The 17,500-nt window shown below is 49.7% G+C and overlaps 1 protein-coding gene across 1 annotated transcript in view; it reads right to left on the minus strand.

The window, feature by feature from the left end:
• Nucleotides 1-10,888, minus strand: part of GRM7 (glutamate metabotropic receptor 7) — a 353,299-nt gene extending 342,411 nt beyond the window's left edge. Inside the window, exon 1 of the mRNA XM_040358638.1 lies at nucleotides 10,307-10,888. Coding sequence (XP_040214572.1) covers nucleotides 10,307-10,789 — 483 coding nt within the window. The 5' untranslated portion in view covers nucleotides 10,790-10,888. The remainder of the gene's footprint in view (nucleotides 1-10,306) is intronic.
• Nucleotides 10,889-17,500: the final 6,612 nt, after the last annotated feature.

A 17,500-nucleotide genomic window follows, 5' to 3' on the forward strand; every position in this document is an offset into this window, starting at 1 on the left:
AGGGAGCCCAAAATGGATAATGCAACAGGAGGATTGGGAACACCTCAGACTCAGGGAGGGAAGGAATCCAGGCGAGAAGGTGGGGGGGACCCACAACTACCAATCCTGACCACCGATCCTGACCACCGATCCTGTCCACTGATCCTGACCACTGATCCTGACCACTAATCCTGACCACCGATCCTGACCACCGATCCTGTCCACTGATCCTGACCACTGATCCTGACCACTAATCCTGACCACCGATCCTGTCCACCAATCCTGACCACCGATCCTGTCCACCAATCCTGACCACCGATCCTCTATTTCTTGCTGGATCATCATTCATTGCTCTTTGCCCAGAAATCGTCCTATATGAGGATTGAATGGACTGGATGGGATTCGGGACTCAGGACCCTCTCCGGGGACCAATCAGGTGTCCTCAGAGGGGAAGGAAGTCTGGAATGCTGAGCTTACAATCTATCTCACATGACACGCCTCTTCCATGTGACCCCGCCCCCATAAATCACACATCTCTGAAACTGTTACATGTAAAATCTGTTCTAGAAATCTTCTCTCCAAACTTCGATAGATCCCCAAATTCTGACTCCCTGAGATGGTGACCCCCCCACCCCCCACGCGCCCCTGTGCCCCCAACAATTCATTTATGATCTCATGGAATCCTATTGTACAGAACCCCCCCCCACCCCCCCCTGTGCCCCCAACAATTCATTTATGATCTCATGAAATCCTATTGTACAGAACCCCCCCCCCCCCCCCCCCCTGTGCCCCCAACAATTCATTTATGATCTCATGAAATCCTATTGTACAGAACCCCCACCCCCCCCCCCACCCCCAACAATTCATTTATGATCTCATGAAATACTATTGTACAGAACCCCCCCCCACCCCCCCCCTGTGCCCCCAACAATTCATTTATGATCTCATGGAATCCTATTGTACAGAACCCCCCCACCCCCCCTGTGCCCCCAATAATTCATTTATGATCTCATGAAATACTATTGTACAGAACCCCCCCCCCCCCCCCCGTGCCCCCAACAATTCATTTATGATCTCATGAAATCCTATTGTACAGAACCCCCCCCCCCCCCCATCCACACACATACAGGCTAAGATATGCATTGGAGAAGATAAACAGGTGTGGTACTGAGGGGGGATGACAGAGAGTGGGGGGGGGGATGACAGAGATTGGGGGGGGGGGATGACAGAGAGTGGGGGGGGGGTGACAGAGAGTGGGGGGGGGGGTGTAGCAGTGACTGTGCGCCGATGCTCTGCTGTCAGCTGTGCACAAGGTGCAGGTGTTGTGCTGGAAATAGCAGGCGGGGGAAGCTGGTTATTCCATGAGAGTAAAAGGATGGAAGTGATCAGCAGTATGATGAGGATCAGTCTAGAGGTGTATGTACCCCACCCCCACTCATATATACCCCCCTCCTCCATCATTTACATGTCCCCCCCCCCCCCACTCATATATAACACCCTGTCTTCCATCATGTGTATGTACCCCACCCCCCAACTGCTCATATGTACCCCCCACTCTTCCATCATGTGAATTTACCCCCCCTCTCCTCCATCATGTGAATTTACCCCCCTCTCCTCCACAATTTGTATGTACCCCCCCTCTCCTCCACCATGTGTATGTACCCCCCTCTCCTCCACCATGTGTATGTACCCCCCTCTCCTCCACCATGTGTATGTACCCCCTCTCCTCCACCATGTGTATGTACCCCCCTCTCCTCCACCATGTGCATGTACCCCCCTCTCCTCCACCATGTGTATGTACCCCCCCTCTCCTCCACCATGTGTATGTACCCCCTCTCCACCACCATGTGTATGTACCCCCTCTCCTCCACCATGTGTATGTACCCCCTCTCCTCCACCATATGTATGTACCCCCTCTCCACCACAATTTGTATGTACCCCCCTCTCCTCCACCATGTGTATGTACCCCCTCTCCTCCACCATGTGTATGTCCCCCCCTCTCCACCACCATGTGTATGTACCCCCTCTCCTCCACCATATGTATGTACCCCCTCTCCACCACAATTTGTATGTACCCCCCCTCTCCTCCACCATGTGTATGTACCCCCTCTCCTCCACCATATGTATGTACCCCCTCTCCACCACAATTTGTATGTACCCCCCTCTCCTCCACCATGTGTATGTACCCCCTCTCCACCATGTGTATGTACCCCCTCTCCTCCACCATGTGTATGTACCCCCCTCTCCTCCATCATGTGTATGTACCCCCCTCTCCTCCACCATGTGTATGTACCCCCCTCTCCTCCACCATGTGTATGTACCCCCCTCTCCTCCACCATGTGCATGTACCCCCCTCTCCTCCACCATGTGTATGTACCCCCTCTCCTCCACCATGTGTATGTACCCCCTCTCCACCACCATGTGTATGTACCCCCTCTCCTCCACCATGTGTATGTACCCCCTCTCCTCCACCATGTGCATGTACCCCCCTCTCCTCCACCATGTGTATGTACCCCCTCTCCTCCACCATGTGTATGTACCCCCTCTCCACCACCATGTGTATGTACCCCCTCTCCTCCACCATGTGTATGTACCCCCTCTCCTCCACCATATGTATGTACCCCCTCTCCACCACAATTTGTATGTACCCCCCTCTCCTCCACCATGTGTATGTACCCCCCTCTCCTCCACCATGTGTATGTCCCCCCCTCTCCACCACCATGTGTATGTACCCCCTCTCCTCCACCATATGTATGTACCCCCTCTCCACCACAATTTGTATGTACCCCCCTCTCCTCCACCATGTGTATGTACCCCCTCTCCTCCACCATATGTATGTACCCCCTCTCCACCACAATTTGTATGTACCCCCCTCTCCTCCACCATGTGTATGTACCCCCTCTCCACCATGTGTATGTACCCCCTCTCCTCCACCATGTGTATGTACCCCCCTCTCCTCCATCATGTGTATGTACCCCCCTCTCCTCCACCATGTGTATGTACCCCCCTCTCCTCCACCATGTGTATGTACCCCCCTCTCCTCCACCATATGTATGTACCCCCTCTCCTCCACAATTTGTATGTACCCCCCTCTCCTCCACCATGTGTATGTACCCCCTCTCCTCCACCATGTGTATGTACCCCCTCTCCTCCACCATGTGTATGTACCCCCCTCTCCTCCATCATGTACATGTACCCCCCTTCTCCTCCACCATGTGTATGTACCCCCTCTCCTCCACCATGTACATGTACCCCCCCTCTCCTCCACCATGTGTATGTACCCCCTTCTCCTCCACCATGTGTATGTACCCCCCCTCTCCTCCACTATTTGTATGTACCCCCCCTCTCCTCCACCATGTGTATGTACCCCCTTCTCCTCCACCATGTGTATGTACCCCCCCTCTCCTCCACTATTTGTATGTACCCCCCCCTCTCCTCCACCATGTGTATGTACCCCCCTCTCCTCCACCATGTACATGTACCCCCTCGCCTCCACTATTTGTATGTACCCCCTCTCCTCCACCATGTGCATGTACCCCCCTCTCCTCCACCATGTGTATGTACCCCCCTCTCCTCCACCATGTACATGTACCCCCCCTCTCCTCCACTATGTGTATGTACCCCCCTCTCCTCCACCATGTGCATGTACCCCCCCTCTCCTCCACTATTTGTATGTACCCCCCCTCTCCTCCACCATGTGTATGTGCCCCCCTCTCCTCCACCATGTGTATGTACCCCCCTCTCCTCCACTATTTGTATGTACCCCCCCTCTCCTCCACCATGTGTATGTACCCCCCCCCCCCTCTCCTCCACCATGTGTATGTACCCCCCTCTCCTCCACCATGTGTATGTACCCCCCTCTCCTCCACCATGTGTATGTACCCCCCTCTCCTCCACCATGTGTATGTACCCCCCTCTCCTCCACCATGTGTATGTACCCCCCTCTCCACCATGCAAACACAGCCGCAGTTTGTTAATCTTGCTGAACTTCAGCACCATGGACAGAGCCCTCCCCAGCACTATCATAGGGAGTCCTCTGAGAGAGGGGGGGGGGGGATATGCGGATCTGCATCGCAATCGTTGTGTATCAGAAACTGTGTGCAGCATTCAGTACAGCAATCCACAACATAACAACCCACAACATAACAATACACAATATAACAATCCACAACATAACAATCCACAACATAACAATCCACAACATAACAATCCACAACATAGCAATCCACAATATAACAATCCACAACATAACAATCCACAACATAACAATACACAATATAACAATCCACAACATAACAATCCACAACATAACAATACACAATATAACAATCCACAACATAACAATCCACAACATAACAATCCACAACATAACAATACACAATATAACAATCCACAACATAACAATCCACAACATAACAATCCACAACATAACAATCCACAACATAGCAATCCACAATATAACAATCCACAACATAACAATCCACAACATAACAATCCACAATATAACAATCCACAATATAACAATCCACAATATAACAATCCACAACATAACAATCCACAATATAACAATCCACAACATAACAATCCACAACATAACAATCCACAATATAACAATCCACAATATAACAATCCACAATATAACAATCCACAACATAACAATCCACAATATAACAATTCACAACATAACAATCCACAACATAACAATACACAACATAACAATCCACAATATAACAATCCACAATATAACAATCCACAATATAACAATCCACAACATAACAATCCACAATATAACAATCCACAATATAACAATCTATAACAATCCACAACATAACAATCCACAACACAACAACCCACAACATAACAATCCACAACATAACAATCCATAACAATCCACAACATAACAATCCACACATAACAATCCACAATATAACAATCCACAACATAACAATCCATAACAATCCACAACATAACAATCCACAACATAACAATCCACAATATAACAATCCACAACATAACAATCCACAATATAACAATCCATAACAATCCACAACATAACAATCCACAACATAACAATCCACAACATAACAATCCACAACATAACAATCCACAATATAACAATCCACACCATAACAATCCACAACATAACAATCCACAACATAACAATCCACAATATAACAATCCACAATACAACAACTTCCCATAATACAAAATAATCTCCAATCCATTGTAATTCCCAACACGGATCAGCTGTCAATCATCCTCACTCCTCACTCCTCCATACAGCTACAAGTGTCTCCTCTGGCCCCCATCCAAGTGGCTTCCAATGCCCCCCCCCCCCCCCCCTCTATACCCTCCAATTATACATATGGTGTTGTGATTGCACGTCTATTAACACCTTATTATCCAATTTAAAGGGATGTGCAATGATGAGACAAGCTGCAGGCTGGGGAGGAAACAAATCCAAGGAGGAGGAGAGCTGCCAACATCACCCCCAGCAAAGGGTTAAATCTCAGCACCCATTCTATGCCATGGAGAGCCAGTCTGACACCCACGCACCCAACACCCGAATCACTGACACCCACACACCGGACACCCAGCCCTGTCCCCAACTCTCCCCCACATCGCATCCAATGAAGACCATGGATGGGCACCATCATCATTCATGGATGGGCATCATCATTCATGGATGGGCATCATCATCATCATTCATGGATGGGCATTATCATCATCATTCATGGATGGGCACCATCATCATCATTCATGGATGGGCATTATCATCATCATTCATGGATGGGCACCATCATCATCATTCATGGATGGGCATTATCATCATCATTCATGGATGGGCACCATCATCATCATTCATGGATGGGCATCAGCAGCAAAAATTAGAGACAGGAGAGTGTAGAAGGAGCGCTGAGCTGCCACCTTCCCTTCCCAGCATTTCATCTCTGCACATTAACTCTTCCCATGCCACAGACTCCCCGTCTTCCTATATACTCTCCATATACATACAGTGGCGGCTGGTGCTCTATTTTTTTGGGGGGGCGCAAACAAAACCCCAGTCAACCCCCCCGCCACTCGCAGACAATGGGACCTGCAGACAGACAGAGAGACAGATAGATAGATAGACAGACAGATAATAAAACAAATAGATAGATAGATAGATAGATAGATAGATAGATAGATAGATAGATAGATAGATAGATAATTAGATAGATAAATAGATAATTAGGTAGATAGATAGATAGATAGATAGATAGATAGATAGAGGGAGGGGGAGGGAGCGAGAGATAGAGCTATATATAATTAGATAGATAATTAGATAGACAGACAGACAGATAGATAGATAGAGAGACATAGCTAGATAGAGCTATAGATAAATAGATAATTAAACAGATAGATAGATGAAGGGAGGGGGAGAGAGATAGAGCTATAGATAATTAGATAGATAGATAATTAGACATACAGATAGATAATTAGATAGATAGATAATTAGACAGACATATAGATATAGATAATTAGATAGATTGATAGATAGATAGATAGATAGATAGATAGATAATCAGACAGACAGATATAGATAGATAATTAGATAGATAGATAGATAGATAGATAGATAGATAGATAGATAGACAGACAGACAATTAAACAGATAGAGAGAGACAGAGAAAGAGAGAGAGAGAGGGAGAGCGATAGATAGATAGATAGATAGATAGATAGATAGATAGATAGATAGATAGATAGAGCTGTAGATAGATAATTAAACAGACAGATATATAGATATAGATAGATAATTAGATGGATATAGATAGATAGATAGATAGATAGATAGATAGATAATCAGACAGACAGCTAGCTATAGATAATTAGATAGACAGACAAATAGATAGATAGATAGATAGATAGATAGATAGATAGATAGATAGATAGATAGATAGATAGAGACATAGAGATATAGAGCTATAGATAGATAGATAGATAGATAGATAGATAGATAGATAGATAGATAGATAGATAGAGACATAGAGCTATAGATAGATAGATAGATAGATAGATAATTAGATAGATAAATAGATAATTAGGCAGATAGCTATAGATAGATAGATAGATAGATAGATAGATAGATAGATAGATAGATAGATAGATAGATAATTAAACAGACAGATAAATATAGATAGACAGACAGATAATTAGATAGATAAATAGATAGATAATTAGACAGAGGTAGCTAATAGATAGATAGATAGAGACATAGATAGATAGAGACATAGATAGATAGAGACATAGATAGATAGAGAGAGAGAGAGAGAGAGAGAGAGAGAGAGATCTATAGAGAGAGAGAGAGAGAGAGATAGATCTATAGAGAGAGAGAGAGAGATAGATAGAGCTATAGATAGATAGATAGAGACATAGATAGATAGAGAGAGATAGATAGATCTATAGATCGAGAGATAGATAGATAGAGCTATAGATAGATAGATAGATAGATAGATAGACAGACAGATAGATAGATATGGCGATAGATAGATAGATAGATAGATAGATAGATAGATAGATAGATAGATAGATAGATAGATAGATAGATAGATATGGCTATAGATAGATAGATAGATAGATAGATAGATAGATAGATCTATAGAAAGAGAGATAGATAGATAGATAGATAGATAGATAGATAGATATGGCTATAGATAGATATATAGATAGATAGATAGATAGATAGATATGGCTATAGATAGATAGAGAGATAGATAGATAATTAAACAGATAGACAGAGAGAGAGACAGAGAGAGAGACAGAGAGAGAGAGAGAGAGAGAGAGAGAGAGAGAGAGAGAGAGAGAGAGAGAGAGAGAGAGAGAGAGAGAGATAGGGGACAGGCAGGACAGTCAGATAGATTAGATAGACAGACAGAGATAAGAGATATGTAAAGCACAGCTGCAGGACGCAGGCACTCTAAGCCCTCACACACAGACAGGAGATGTGAAGCACGGCACCCTCCCCCTCCTCCTGTCCTCTCTCAGTCCGATCACAGTACAGGCTGAGCATACAGCACAAGGTGCTGGACATGGATGGGGTGGACAGGGACACTGGACAGGACAGACAATGAGACAAATAAAGTGTTTTTAATAAAGTTTCTTACCTTGATTCCTCCTGGAGTCAAAAGCGAAGTAACACTGCCCTGGGGAAAGCACCGCCCATTTCCTTCTGCAGTGAGGAAGCAGCAGGACCCAATTAGAGAGGAGAGTGGAGACACTGGAGAGTGATTGGCTCATGGCGCACAGCACATAGCCACAGAGCTTAAAAAAAAACTGCAAATGAAGCGTCTTGCCTGCTGCATTGGCATGACGCTTCAATGATGCTATAGCAGTGCTCTGAGTCTTTGACCGGCGCTCACCCTGAACATGCACCGTCTTAAAGGACCTTTTTTTTTTCTTAAAGGGCCCAAAAAAAAAATTTTTTTTTCATTTTTTTTTTTTTTTTTTTTTTACTGGCTTTGGGGAGAGGGGGGGCGGCGCCCATGCGCCCCCTATGGACGGGCCGCCACTGATATACTCTCCATAGACTCCCCATCCTCCTATATACTCCCCATCTTCCTATATACTCCTCATCCTCCTATATACTCTCCATAGACTCCCCATCTTCCTATATACTCCTCATCCTCCTATATACTCCCCATCTTCCTATATACTCTCCATATACATATGTACTCTCAATAGACTCCTCATCCTTCTATATACTCTCCATATACATATATACTCTCCATAGACTCCTCATCTTCCTATATACTCTACATAGACTCACCATCCTCCTATATACTCTCCATATACATATATACTCTCCATATACATATATACTCTCCATAGACTCCTCATCTTCCTATATTCTCTACATAGACTCCCCATCTTCCTATATACCCTCCATATACATATATACTCTCCATAGACTCCCCATCCTCCTATATACTATTCTCCATATACATATATACTCTCCATAGACTCCCCATCCTCCTATATACTCTCCATATACATATATACTCTCCATAGACTCCCCATCTTTCTATATACTCACCATTTTGCTATATACTCCTCATCCTCCTATATACTATCCATATACATATATACTCTCCATAGACTCCCCATCCTCCTATATACTCCCCATACACATATATACTCCTCATCTCCATACAGTCAGGAGTAATACACACTCTCCATATACAGAGAGAATTTTCATATTAAGATTCCAAAAAAATAAGCCGCAAAATCCTTCCAGAGAAGAGAAGAGCCAACAGCGAGACCACCGGGGCCAGCAAATGTAGCAGAAGGGCAGCCACAGGGGGTGAGTGTGTACTTAACTGCATGGAAATTGCAGCACAGACAGGGGAGAAAGGAAGGAAAGGAAAGGAAAGGAAGGAAAGGAAAGGAAAGGAAGGAAGGGAAGGGAAAGGAAAGGAAGGAAGGGAAGGGAAAGGAAAGGAAGGAAGGGAAAGGAAGGAATGGAAAGGAAGGAATGGAAAGGAAGGAAGAAAGGAAGGAAGAAAGGAAGGAAGGGAAGGGAAAGGAAAGGAAGGAAGGAAGAAAGGAAGGAAGGGAAAGGAAGGAATGGAAAGGAAGGAAGAAAGGAAGGAAGAAAGGAAGGAAGGGAAGGGAAAGGAAAGGAAGGAAGGAAGAAAGGAAGGAAGGGAAAGGAAGGAATGGAAAGGAAGGAAGAAAGGAAGGAAGGAAGGGAAAGGAAGGAAGGAAGGGAAAGGAAAGGAAGGAAGGAAGGATGGAAGGAAGGATGGTTCAGCAGGTAGCAAGCGTTGTGCATGGCATGTGTAGAAGTGGAAGGGGTTACAGAGAAGAGGGTGAAGTGGCACCCACAGAGGCTGTAGCAGAGAATTGCGGGTGGAGGGAAGCAATGGAAGAGAAGGGGGGGGGGGGGGTAATAATGAGTCAAGAAGGGAGAAACCCCCCAAACTGCACCTTCCAGATACAGCAATCCAATGCAACACGTGAGTCTCGGACCCCTACCTGGAAGATCTGTGCACAGGAGTTATTCCTATATGGAAGATAATAGAACAGGTGTGCCTGGAAGATCTCAGCACAAATGTATTCCTGCATGGAAAAATCACAGCCCAGGTGTATTCCTGCATGGAAGATCACATCACAGGTATGTCCCTGCACATGTGTATTCCTACATGGAAGATCCCTGCACAGGTGGGTTCCTACATGGAAGATCCCTGCACAAGTGTATTCCTACATGGAAGATCCCTGCACAGGTGGGTTCCTACATGGAAGATCCCAGCCCAGGTATGTCCCTGGAAGATCCCAGGTGAGTTCCTACCTGGAAGAGTCGCAGGATATTGGCCACCATGATGGAGACAGAACTTTCCGAAGCCCCGATCACCCCCACCACTTTCTCGGGGCGCACATAGACGGGGGGCTCTCCGTTGGTACAGCGGGCATCCGAGGCGTCCTTCTGGATCAGCGCCTGCACGAAGGTAAGTGACTGTTCCAGGGCGTAGGTGTCCCGGGAGCAGGTGTCCAGGATCCGGGCCCCCAGGGTGACGTTGGGGAGGATTTCGGGGTCACTATTGATCTGATCGATGGCATAGAGCATCGCCTCCATCCGATGGATCCCCTTCTCCTTCCTGATGTCCCCGCATGGTACCCCGGACACCCCCCGGGCATGGACCGGGAAGAGCCCCCCCAGGGTGATATCTCCTTCCAGGCGGATAGAATGGGGGGCATAGGGCTCCTGGCCGGACACCAGACCCACACACACCCAGCACGGCAGCCAGAGGGGCAATCCCCCCGGAGCATGCATGGCTGCCCCTGGAGGGGGTGTCCTCCTTTATTTGGGGGGGTAGAAGAAGAAGAAGAGCTCCCTGTTCTCCCTCCAGCAGCTGACAGCTCAATGCCTGTCTCTGTACAGCCAGCATCTCCTATAATCCTCCCCCCACCCACCCACCTCATCAGCACTGCGCCTGCGCCGCCTCACACAACTGGGGGGGCCATACATGTCACCTGCAGGAGCTGACAGACAACAGGGGACACTGGGGGGGGGGGGGCACTGATAAGGGGGTACTGAGGGGGAGAGGGGCACTAAAGGGAGGGCACTATGGGGGGAAGAGACAGTGATAGAGGGACACTGAGGGGGAGAGAGACACTGATAGGGGGACACTGGGGGGCACTGATAGGGGGACACTGAGGGGGGAGATAGACACTGATAGGGGGACACTGGGGGGGAGACAGTGATAGGGGGACATTGAGGGGGGAGATAGACACTGATAGGGGGACACTGAGGGGGGCAGTGATAGGAGGACACTAAGGGGGGGAGAGAGACACTGATAGGGAGACACTTATAGGGGGACACTGGGGGGGAGAGAGACACTAATAGGGGACAGAGACACTGATAGGGGGACACTGGGGGGGGACACTGATAGGGGGACAGAGACACTGATAGGGGACACTGGGGGGGCACTGATAGGGGGACACTGGGGGGTGAGAGAGACACTGATAGGGGGACACTGAGGGGGAGAGAGACACTGATAGGGGGACACTGATAGGGGGACACTGGGGGGCACTGATAGGGGGACACTGAGGGGGAGAGAGACACTGGGGGGGGGGGACAGTGATAGGGGGACACTGAGGGGGGCATTGAGGGGGAAGATAGACACTGATAGGGGACACTGAGGGGGGAGAGACACTGATAGGGGGACACTAAGGGTGGAGAGAGACACTGAGGGGGAGACACTTATAGGGGGACAGTGATAGGGGGACACTAAGGGGGAGAGAGACACTGATAGGGGGACACTGAGGGGGAGAGAGACACTGATAGGGGACAAAGACACTGATAGGGGGACACTGATAGGATGGCACATTGATAGGGGGCAATGATAGGAGGGCAGTGGTAGGGGGGGCAGTGGTGGGGGCAGTGGTAGGGGAGGGCAGTGATGGGGGGACAGTGGTAGGGGGAACACTGGGGGTTAGTGGTAGGGGGGGCAGTGGTCGGGGGCAGTGATGGGGGGCTGTGGTAGGGGGGCAGTGGTAGGGGGGGGCAGTGGTAGGGGGAACAATGGGGGTTAGTGGTAGGGGGGCAGTGGTAGGGGAGGACAGTGATGGGGCAGTGGTAGGGGAGGGCAGTGATGGGGGGACAGTGGTAGGGGGAACACTGGGGGTTAGTGGTAGGGGGGGCAGTGGTCGGGGGCAGTGATGGGGGGCTGTGGTAGGGGGGCAGTGGTAGGGGAGGGCAGTGATGGGGGGCAGTGGTAGGGGGAACGATGGGGGTTAGTGGTAGGGGGGCAGTGGTAGGGGAGGGCAGTGATGGGGCAGTGGTAGGGGAGGGCAGTCATGGGGGGGCAGTGGTAGTGGGAATGATGGGGGTTATTGGTAGGGGGGCAGTGATAGGGGCGGTGATGGGGGGAGTGGTAGGGGGCAGTGATGGGAGGGCTGTGGTAGGGGGGCAGTGGTTGGGGGTAGTGATGGGGGGGCAGTGGTATAGCATGTTATCATCTCCAGGGACCGCAACTCCTCCCACACTCACTCACAGATGCCCTGATACAGATGGCAGTGGTAGGGGGGAGCGATGGGGGCAGTGGTAGGGGGCAGTGATGGGGGTCAGTGGTAGGGGGGCAGTGATGGGGGGTAGTGATGGGGAGCAGTGGTAGGGGGCATTGATGGGGGGGGGTAGTGATGGGGGGCAGTGATGGGGGGGCAGTGGTAGAGGTGAGTGATGAGGGGCAGTGATGGGGAGCAGTGGTAGGGGGCATTGATGGGGGGGGGTAGTGATGGGGGGCATTGATGGGGGGGCAGTGGTAGAGGTGAGTGATGAGGGGCAGTGATGGGGAGCAGTGGTAGGGGGCATTGATGGGGGGGTAGTGATGGGGGGGCAGTGATGGGGGCAGTGAAGCGGGGGAGCAGTGATGGGGGGCAGTGGTAGGGAGGGAGTGATGGGGGACCAGTGATGGGGGGGCTGTGGTAGGGGGCAGTGATGGGGGGCCAGTGATGGGGGGCAGTGGTGGGAGGGCAGTGGCAGGGAGGCAGTGATTGAGCGCAGTGATGGGGGGGCAGTGGTAGAACAAAGTTACAATGTACAGTCTGATCTCCGGGCTCCTCCTACAAAGTTACAATGTACAGTCTGATCTCCGGGCTCCTCCTACAAAGTTACAATGTACAGTCTGGTTGATATGAACGGGGGTGTCCGTCAGGTTGAGAAGCCGCATTAAACGTTTCCCTGATTCCGGGACGGGAGTCCGATGGTCCGGAGTCAATGGAATTTGGTATACAGAGAAGAAGCGCCAGTCCTGGCCGGAGCTGATCATGTATAAACCTCACATCTCCCTTCCCCCGCCCCCATCTCTTCTCACTTCAGCGTCTCTCCTCCCGACTCTCAGAGTATAAATAATAGATCTCAGGAGAGGTGGAAATTCAGACCCCCCCAATACAAGTCTAATAGGAAATATTCAGTAAATGCGCCCTGACACCCCCAAAATGGCGCCGGATCTTCCGGTAATATTTCCTGCAAGTTCTCTGCTCTGAATGTGTAGAAAGGAGATATAGAAATATAAATTCGGGTGAAACTTGAAGAAAGAGAAGATGAAGCAAAAGTTCATTTATCTCACGAATGTGACATAAAAGAGAAAAGTAACACAAGAGACTCCATTCCATGGAAAGCAGGAGAGTCCCGGCCGGGATTTCTCCTCATTGTGAGAAGGTGGAATATTCTCGGCCCTCCAATCAGAAAATTCTCCAGAACACCTGCAGAGGGTTCCTGAGCCTTTCAATGGTCTGTCGGGTTCAGTAGGAATCACAATCATGGGAAAGACACCATCATTGACACTCCATAGGGAGGGAAATTGCAGAAGAAGTTGGATGTTCCCGAAGTTCTCTATCAAAGCCCATTAATAGAAAGTTCTGTGGAAGGGAAAAGTGTGGAAGAAAAAGGCGCACAAGCAGCCGGGATGAGCGCAGCCTGGAGAGGATCGTCAGGAAAAGCCGATCACAAGTGTTGGACTTTCACAAGGAGGGGACTGAGTCTGGAGTCAGAGCATCAAGAGCGCCACCCACAGGCGGGTCCTGGACATGGTCTTCAAATGTTGTATTCCTCTCGTCACCCCACTCCTGACCCACAAACATCAGAAGAGTCTTACCTGAGACCCGGTCTGGTGCTCAGGGGCCCAAAGTCCTCTTTTCTGATGATCTCATTTGGAAACCAAGGAGCCAGAGTCTGGAGGAAGAATGGAGGAAACCAAGGAGCCGGAGTATGGAGGAAAAATGGAGGAAACCAAGGAGCCGGAGTATGGAGGAAGAATGGAGGAAACCAAGGAGCCGGAGAATGGAGGAAGAATGGAGGAAACCAAGGAGCCGGAGTCTGGAGGAAAAATAGGAGGAAACCAAGGAGCCAGAGTATAGAGGAAGAATGGAAGAAACCAAGGAGCCGGAGTATGGAGGAAGAATGGAGGAAACCAAGGAGCCGGAGTATGGAGGAAGAATGGAGGAAACCAAGGAGTTGTAGTATGGAGGAAGAATGGAGGAAACCAAGGAGCCAGAGTATGGAGGAAGAATGGATGAAACCAAGGAGCCGGAGTCTAGAGGAGGAATGGAGGAAACCAAGGAGCGGGAATATGGAGGAAGAATGGAGGAAACCAAGGAGCCAGAGTCTGGAGGAAGAATGGAGGAGACCAAGGAGCCAGAGTCTGGAAGGAAAAATGGAGGAAACCAAGGACCCGGAGTATGGAGGAGGAATGGAGGAGACCAAGGAACCGGAGTCTAGAGGAGGAATGGAGGAAACCAAGGAGCGGGAATATGGAGGAAGCATGGAGGAAACCAAGGAGCCAGAGTCTGGAGGAAGAATGGAGGAGACCAAGGAACCGGAGTCTGGAGGAAGCATGGAGGAAACCAAGGAGCCAGAGTCTGGAGGAAGAATGGAAGAAACCAAGGAGCCGGAGTCTTTAAGGAAGAATGGAGGAAACCAAGGAGCCAGAGTCTGGAGGAAGAATGGAGGAAACCAAGGAGCCGGAGTATGGAGGAAACCAATGAGCCAAAGTCTGGAGGAGGAATGGAGGAAACCAAGGAGTCGGAGTCTGGAGGAAGAATGGAGGAAACCAAGGAGCCAGAGTCTGGAGGAAGAATGGAGGAAACCAAGGAGCCAGAGTCTGGAGGAAGAATGGAGGAAACCAAGGAGCCGGAGTCTGGAGGAAGAATAAAGGAAACCAAGGAGCCGGAGTCTGGAGGAGGAATGGAGGAAACCAAGGAGCCGGAGTCTGGAGGAGGAATGGAGGGGCACAAACTGCAAGATGCTTGAAGTCCAGGGGGGAATTTCCCAGTCTGTGATGATTTGGGGAGCCGTGTCACCTGCTGGTCCTCTGTGCTTCATTAAGTCCGGGGTCACCGCAGCCGTCTACCTGGAGATTTTCCTTCCGCAGACGAGCTCTATGGGGATGATGACTTCATTTTCCAGCAGGAATTGGCACCTCCCCCACACTGCCAAAAGCACCAAAACCTGGTCACATGACCGTGGGATTACTGTGCTTGATTGGCCAGCAAACTCGCCTGACCTGAACCCCAAAGAGAATCTGTGATGAGACATGAGACCCAACAATGCAGAAGAGATGAAGGGCGCCATTGAAGCCTCCTGGTCTTCCATAACACCTCAGCAGTGCCACAGGCCGATCTCTTCCATGGCACGCCGCATTGAGGGGCCCCAACCAAGTACTGAGGGGCCCCAACCAAGTACTGAGGGGTCCAAGCCAAGTACTGAGGGGCCCCAACCAAGTACTGAGGGGCCCAAGCCAAGTACTAAGGGGCCCCAACCAAGTACTGAGGGGCCCAAGCCAAGTACTGAGGGGCCCAACCAAGTACTGAGGGGCCCAAGCCAAGTACTGAGGGGCCCCAACCAAGTACTGAGGGGCCCAAGCCAAGTACTGAGGGATTTTGGGGATTTCATGATCTGGAAATCCTCACAATGATGACAAATTCCGGCCGGGACTCTCCTGCTTTCCATGGAATGAGTCTCTCTTCTCATTTATTACTTTCACCTTTTAAGTTGCATTAGTGAAATAAATGAACTTTTGCACCATATTGAAATTTTTGGAATCTCCTGTGTGGGTCCTGCAACTCAGAGGCTTTGTAGAGGTTTAGGTGGGACAATTCCTCCTTTCCTGCTGCCGGGTGAAAAGGCTGAGTGATGACAGAAAAGTAAAAATCTACAAGAGCCTCCTGCTTGTTCTGGGGAACCCGTCAGCGTTACATTTTTCATTTCAATGGGTTGGCACTTCACAGCAGAATGATTTCCCTTAAGGAACCCCGAATGGTCTTCAGCATTCCACCTCTGATCCCCCGTACACATGACCGGTTTTCCCGTTGGAAAAACTCAGATGAGATGAAAAAACAGAGCAGGATCTTTTTTTCCCCTCAGGAAAAAATCCTAGCAGGAAAACCGTTCGTCTGTATCGAATTCCAACGGGAAAAAAACACGCATGCTCGGAAACAATTCAACGCATGCTCTGAAGCATAGAACTTCTTTCTCTCGCCTTGTCGTAGTGTCACCGCGTTCTTAACGCTCGAAAGTTCAGAGAACATTTGTGTGACGGCGTGTCAGGCGTGAGAGGAATTCCGTCGGGAAAAACGCTTGTGTGTACCGGGCATTATGGTTCCCTCTCATTGGGCACTGAATGAGGGGCGGAGACTGTACTGTTTCCTTCCCTGCAAGACAGAGCCGTGCTTATGATAAATCTCAGGACTGGATGGACAGAAATCCAAATCCTCCAGAAAGTTCTAAAGTTCTAAAGTTCTAAAGTTCTACGGCTCCCATTCTGAATGTGTGATTCCCTGTGAGCCCGGAGTTCTGCCTTAACTATTTCCCGGAGAATCTCTTTATGTTATCACAGCAGTGACTTCAGCATATCCCCTCCGTCCCCCCCTCCATAATTCCTCCACCCCCCCATATTCCCTTCACCCCCCCCCCCATATCCCCTCCGTCCCCCCTCCATAATTCCTCCACCCCCCCCATATTCCCTTCCCCCCCCCATATCCCCTCCGCCCCCCCTCCATAATTCCTCCACCCCCCCCATATTCCCTTCACCCCCCCCCCCCCCCCATATCCCCTCCGCCCCCCCCCCTCCATAATTCCTCCACCCCCCCATATTCCCTTCACCCCCCCCCCCCATATCCCCTCCGTCCCCCCCCTCCATAATTCCTCCACCCCCCCATATTCCCTTCACCCCCCCATATCCCCTCCGTCCCCCCTCCATAATTCCTCCACCACCCCCATATTCCCTTCACCCCCCCATATCCCCTCCGCCCCCCCTCCATAATTCCTCCACCCCCCCATATTCCCTTCACCCCCCCCATATCCCCTCCGTCCCCCCTCCATAATTCCTCCACCACCCCCATATTCCCTTCACCCCCCCATATCCCCTCCGCCCCCCCTCCATAATTCCTCCACCCCCCCATATTCCCTTCACCCCCCCCATATCCCCTCTGTTCTCCCCTCCCCCCATATTCCCTTCACCCCCCATATCCCCTCCGCCCCCCC

The sequence above is a fragment of the Rana temporaria genome, chromosome 7 (assembly GCF_905171775.1).
Source record: "Rana temporaria chromosome 7, aRanTem1.1, whole genome shotgun sequence".
Lineage (NCBI taxonomy): Eukaryota > Metazoa > Chordata > Amphibia > Anura > Ranidae > Rana > Rana temporaria.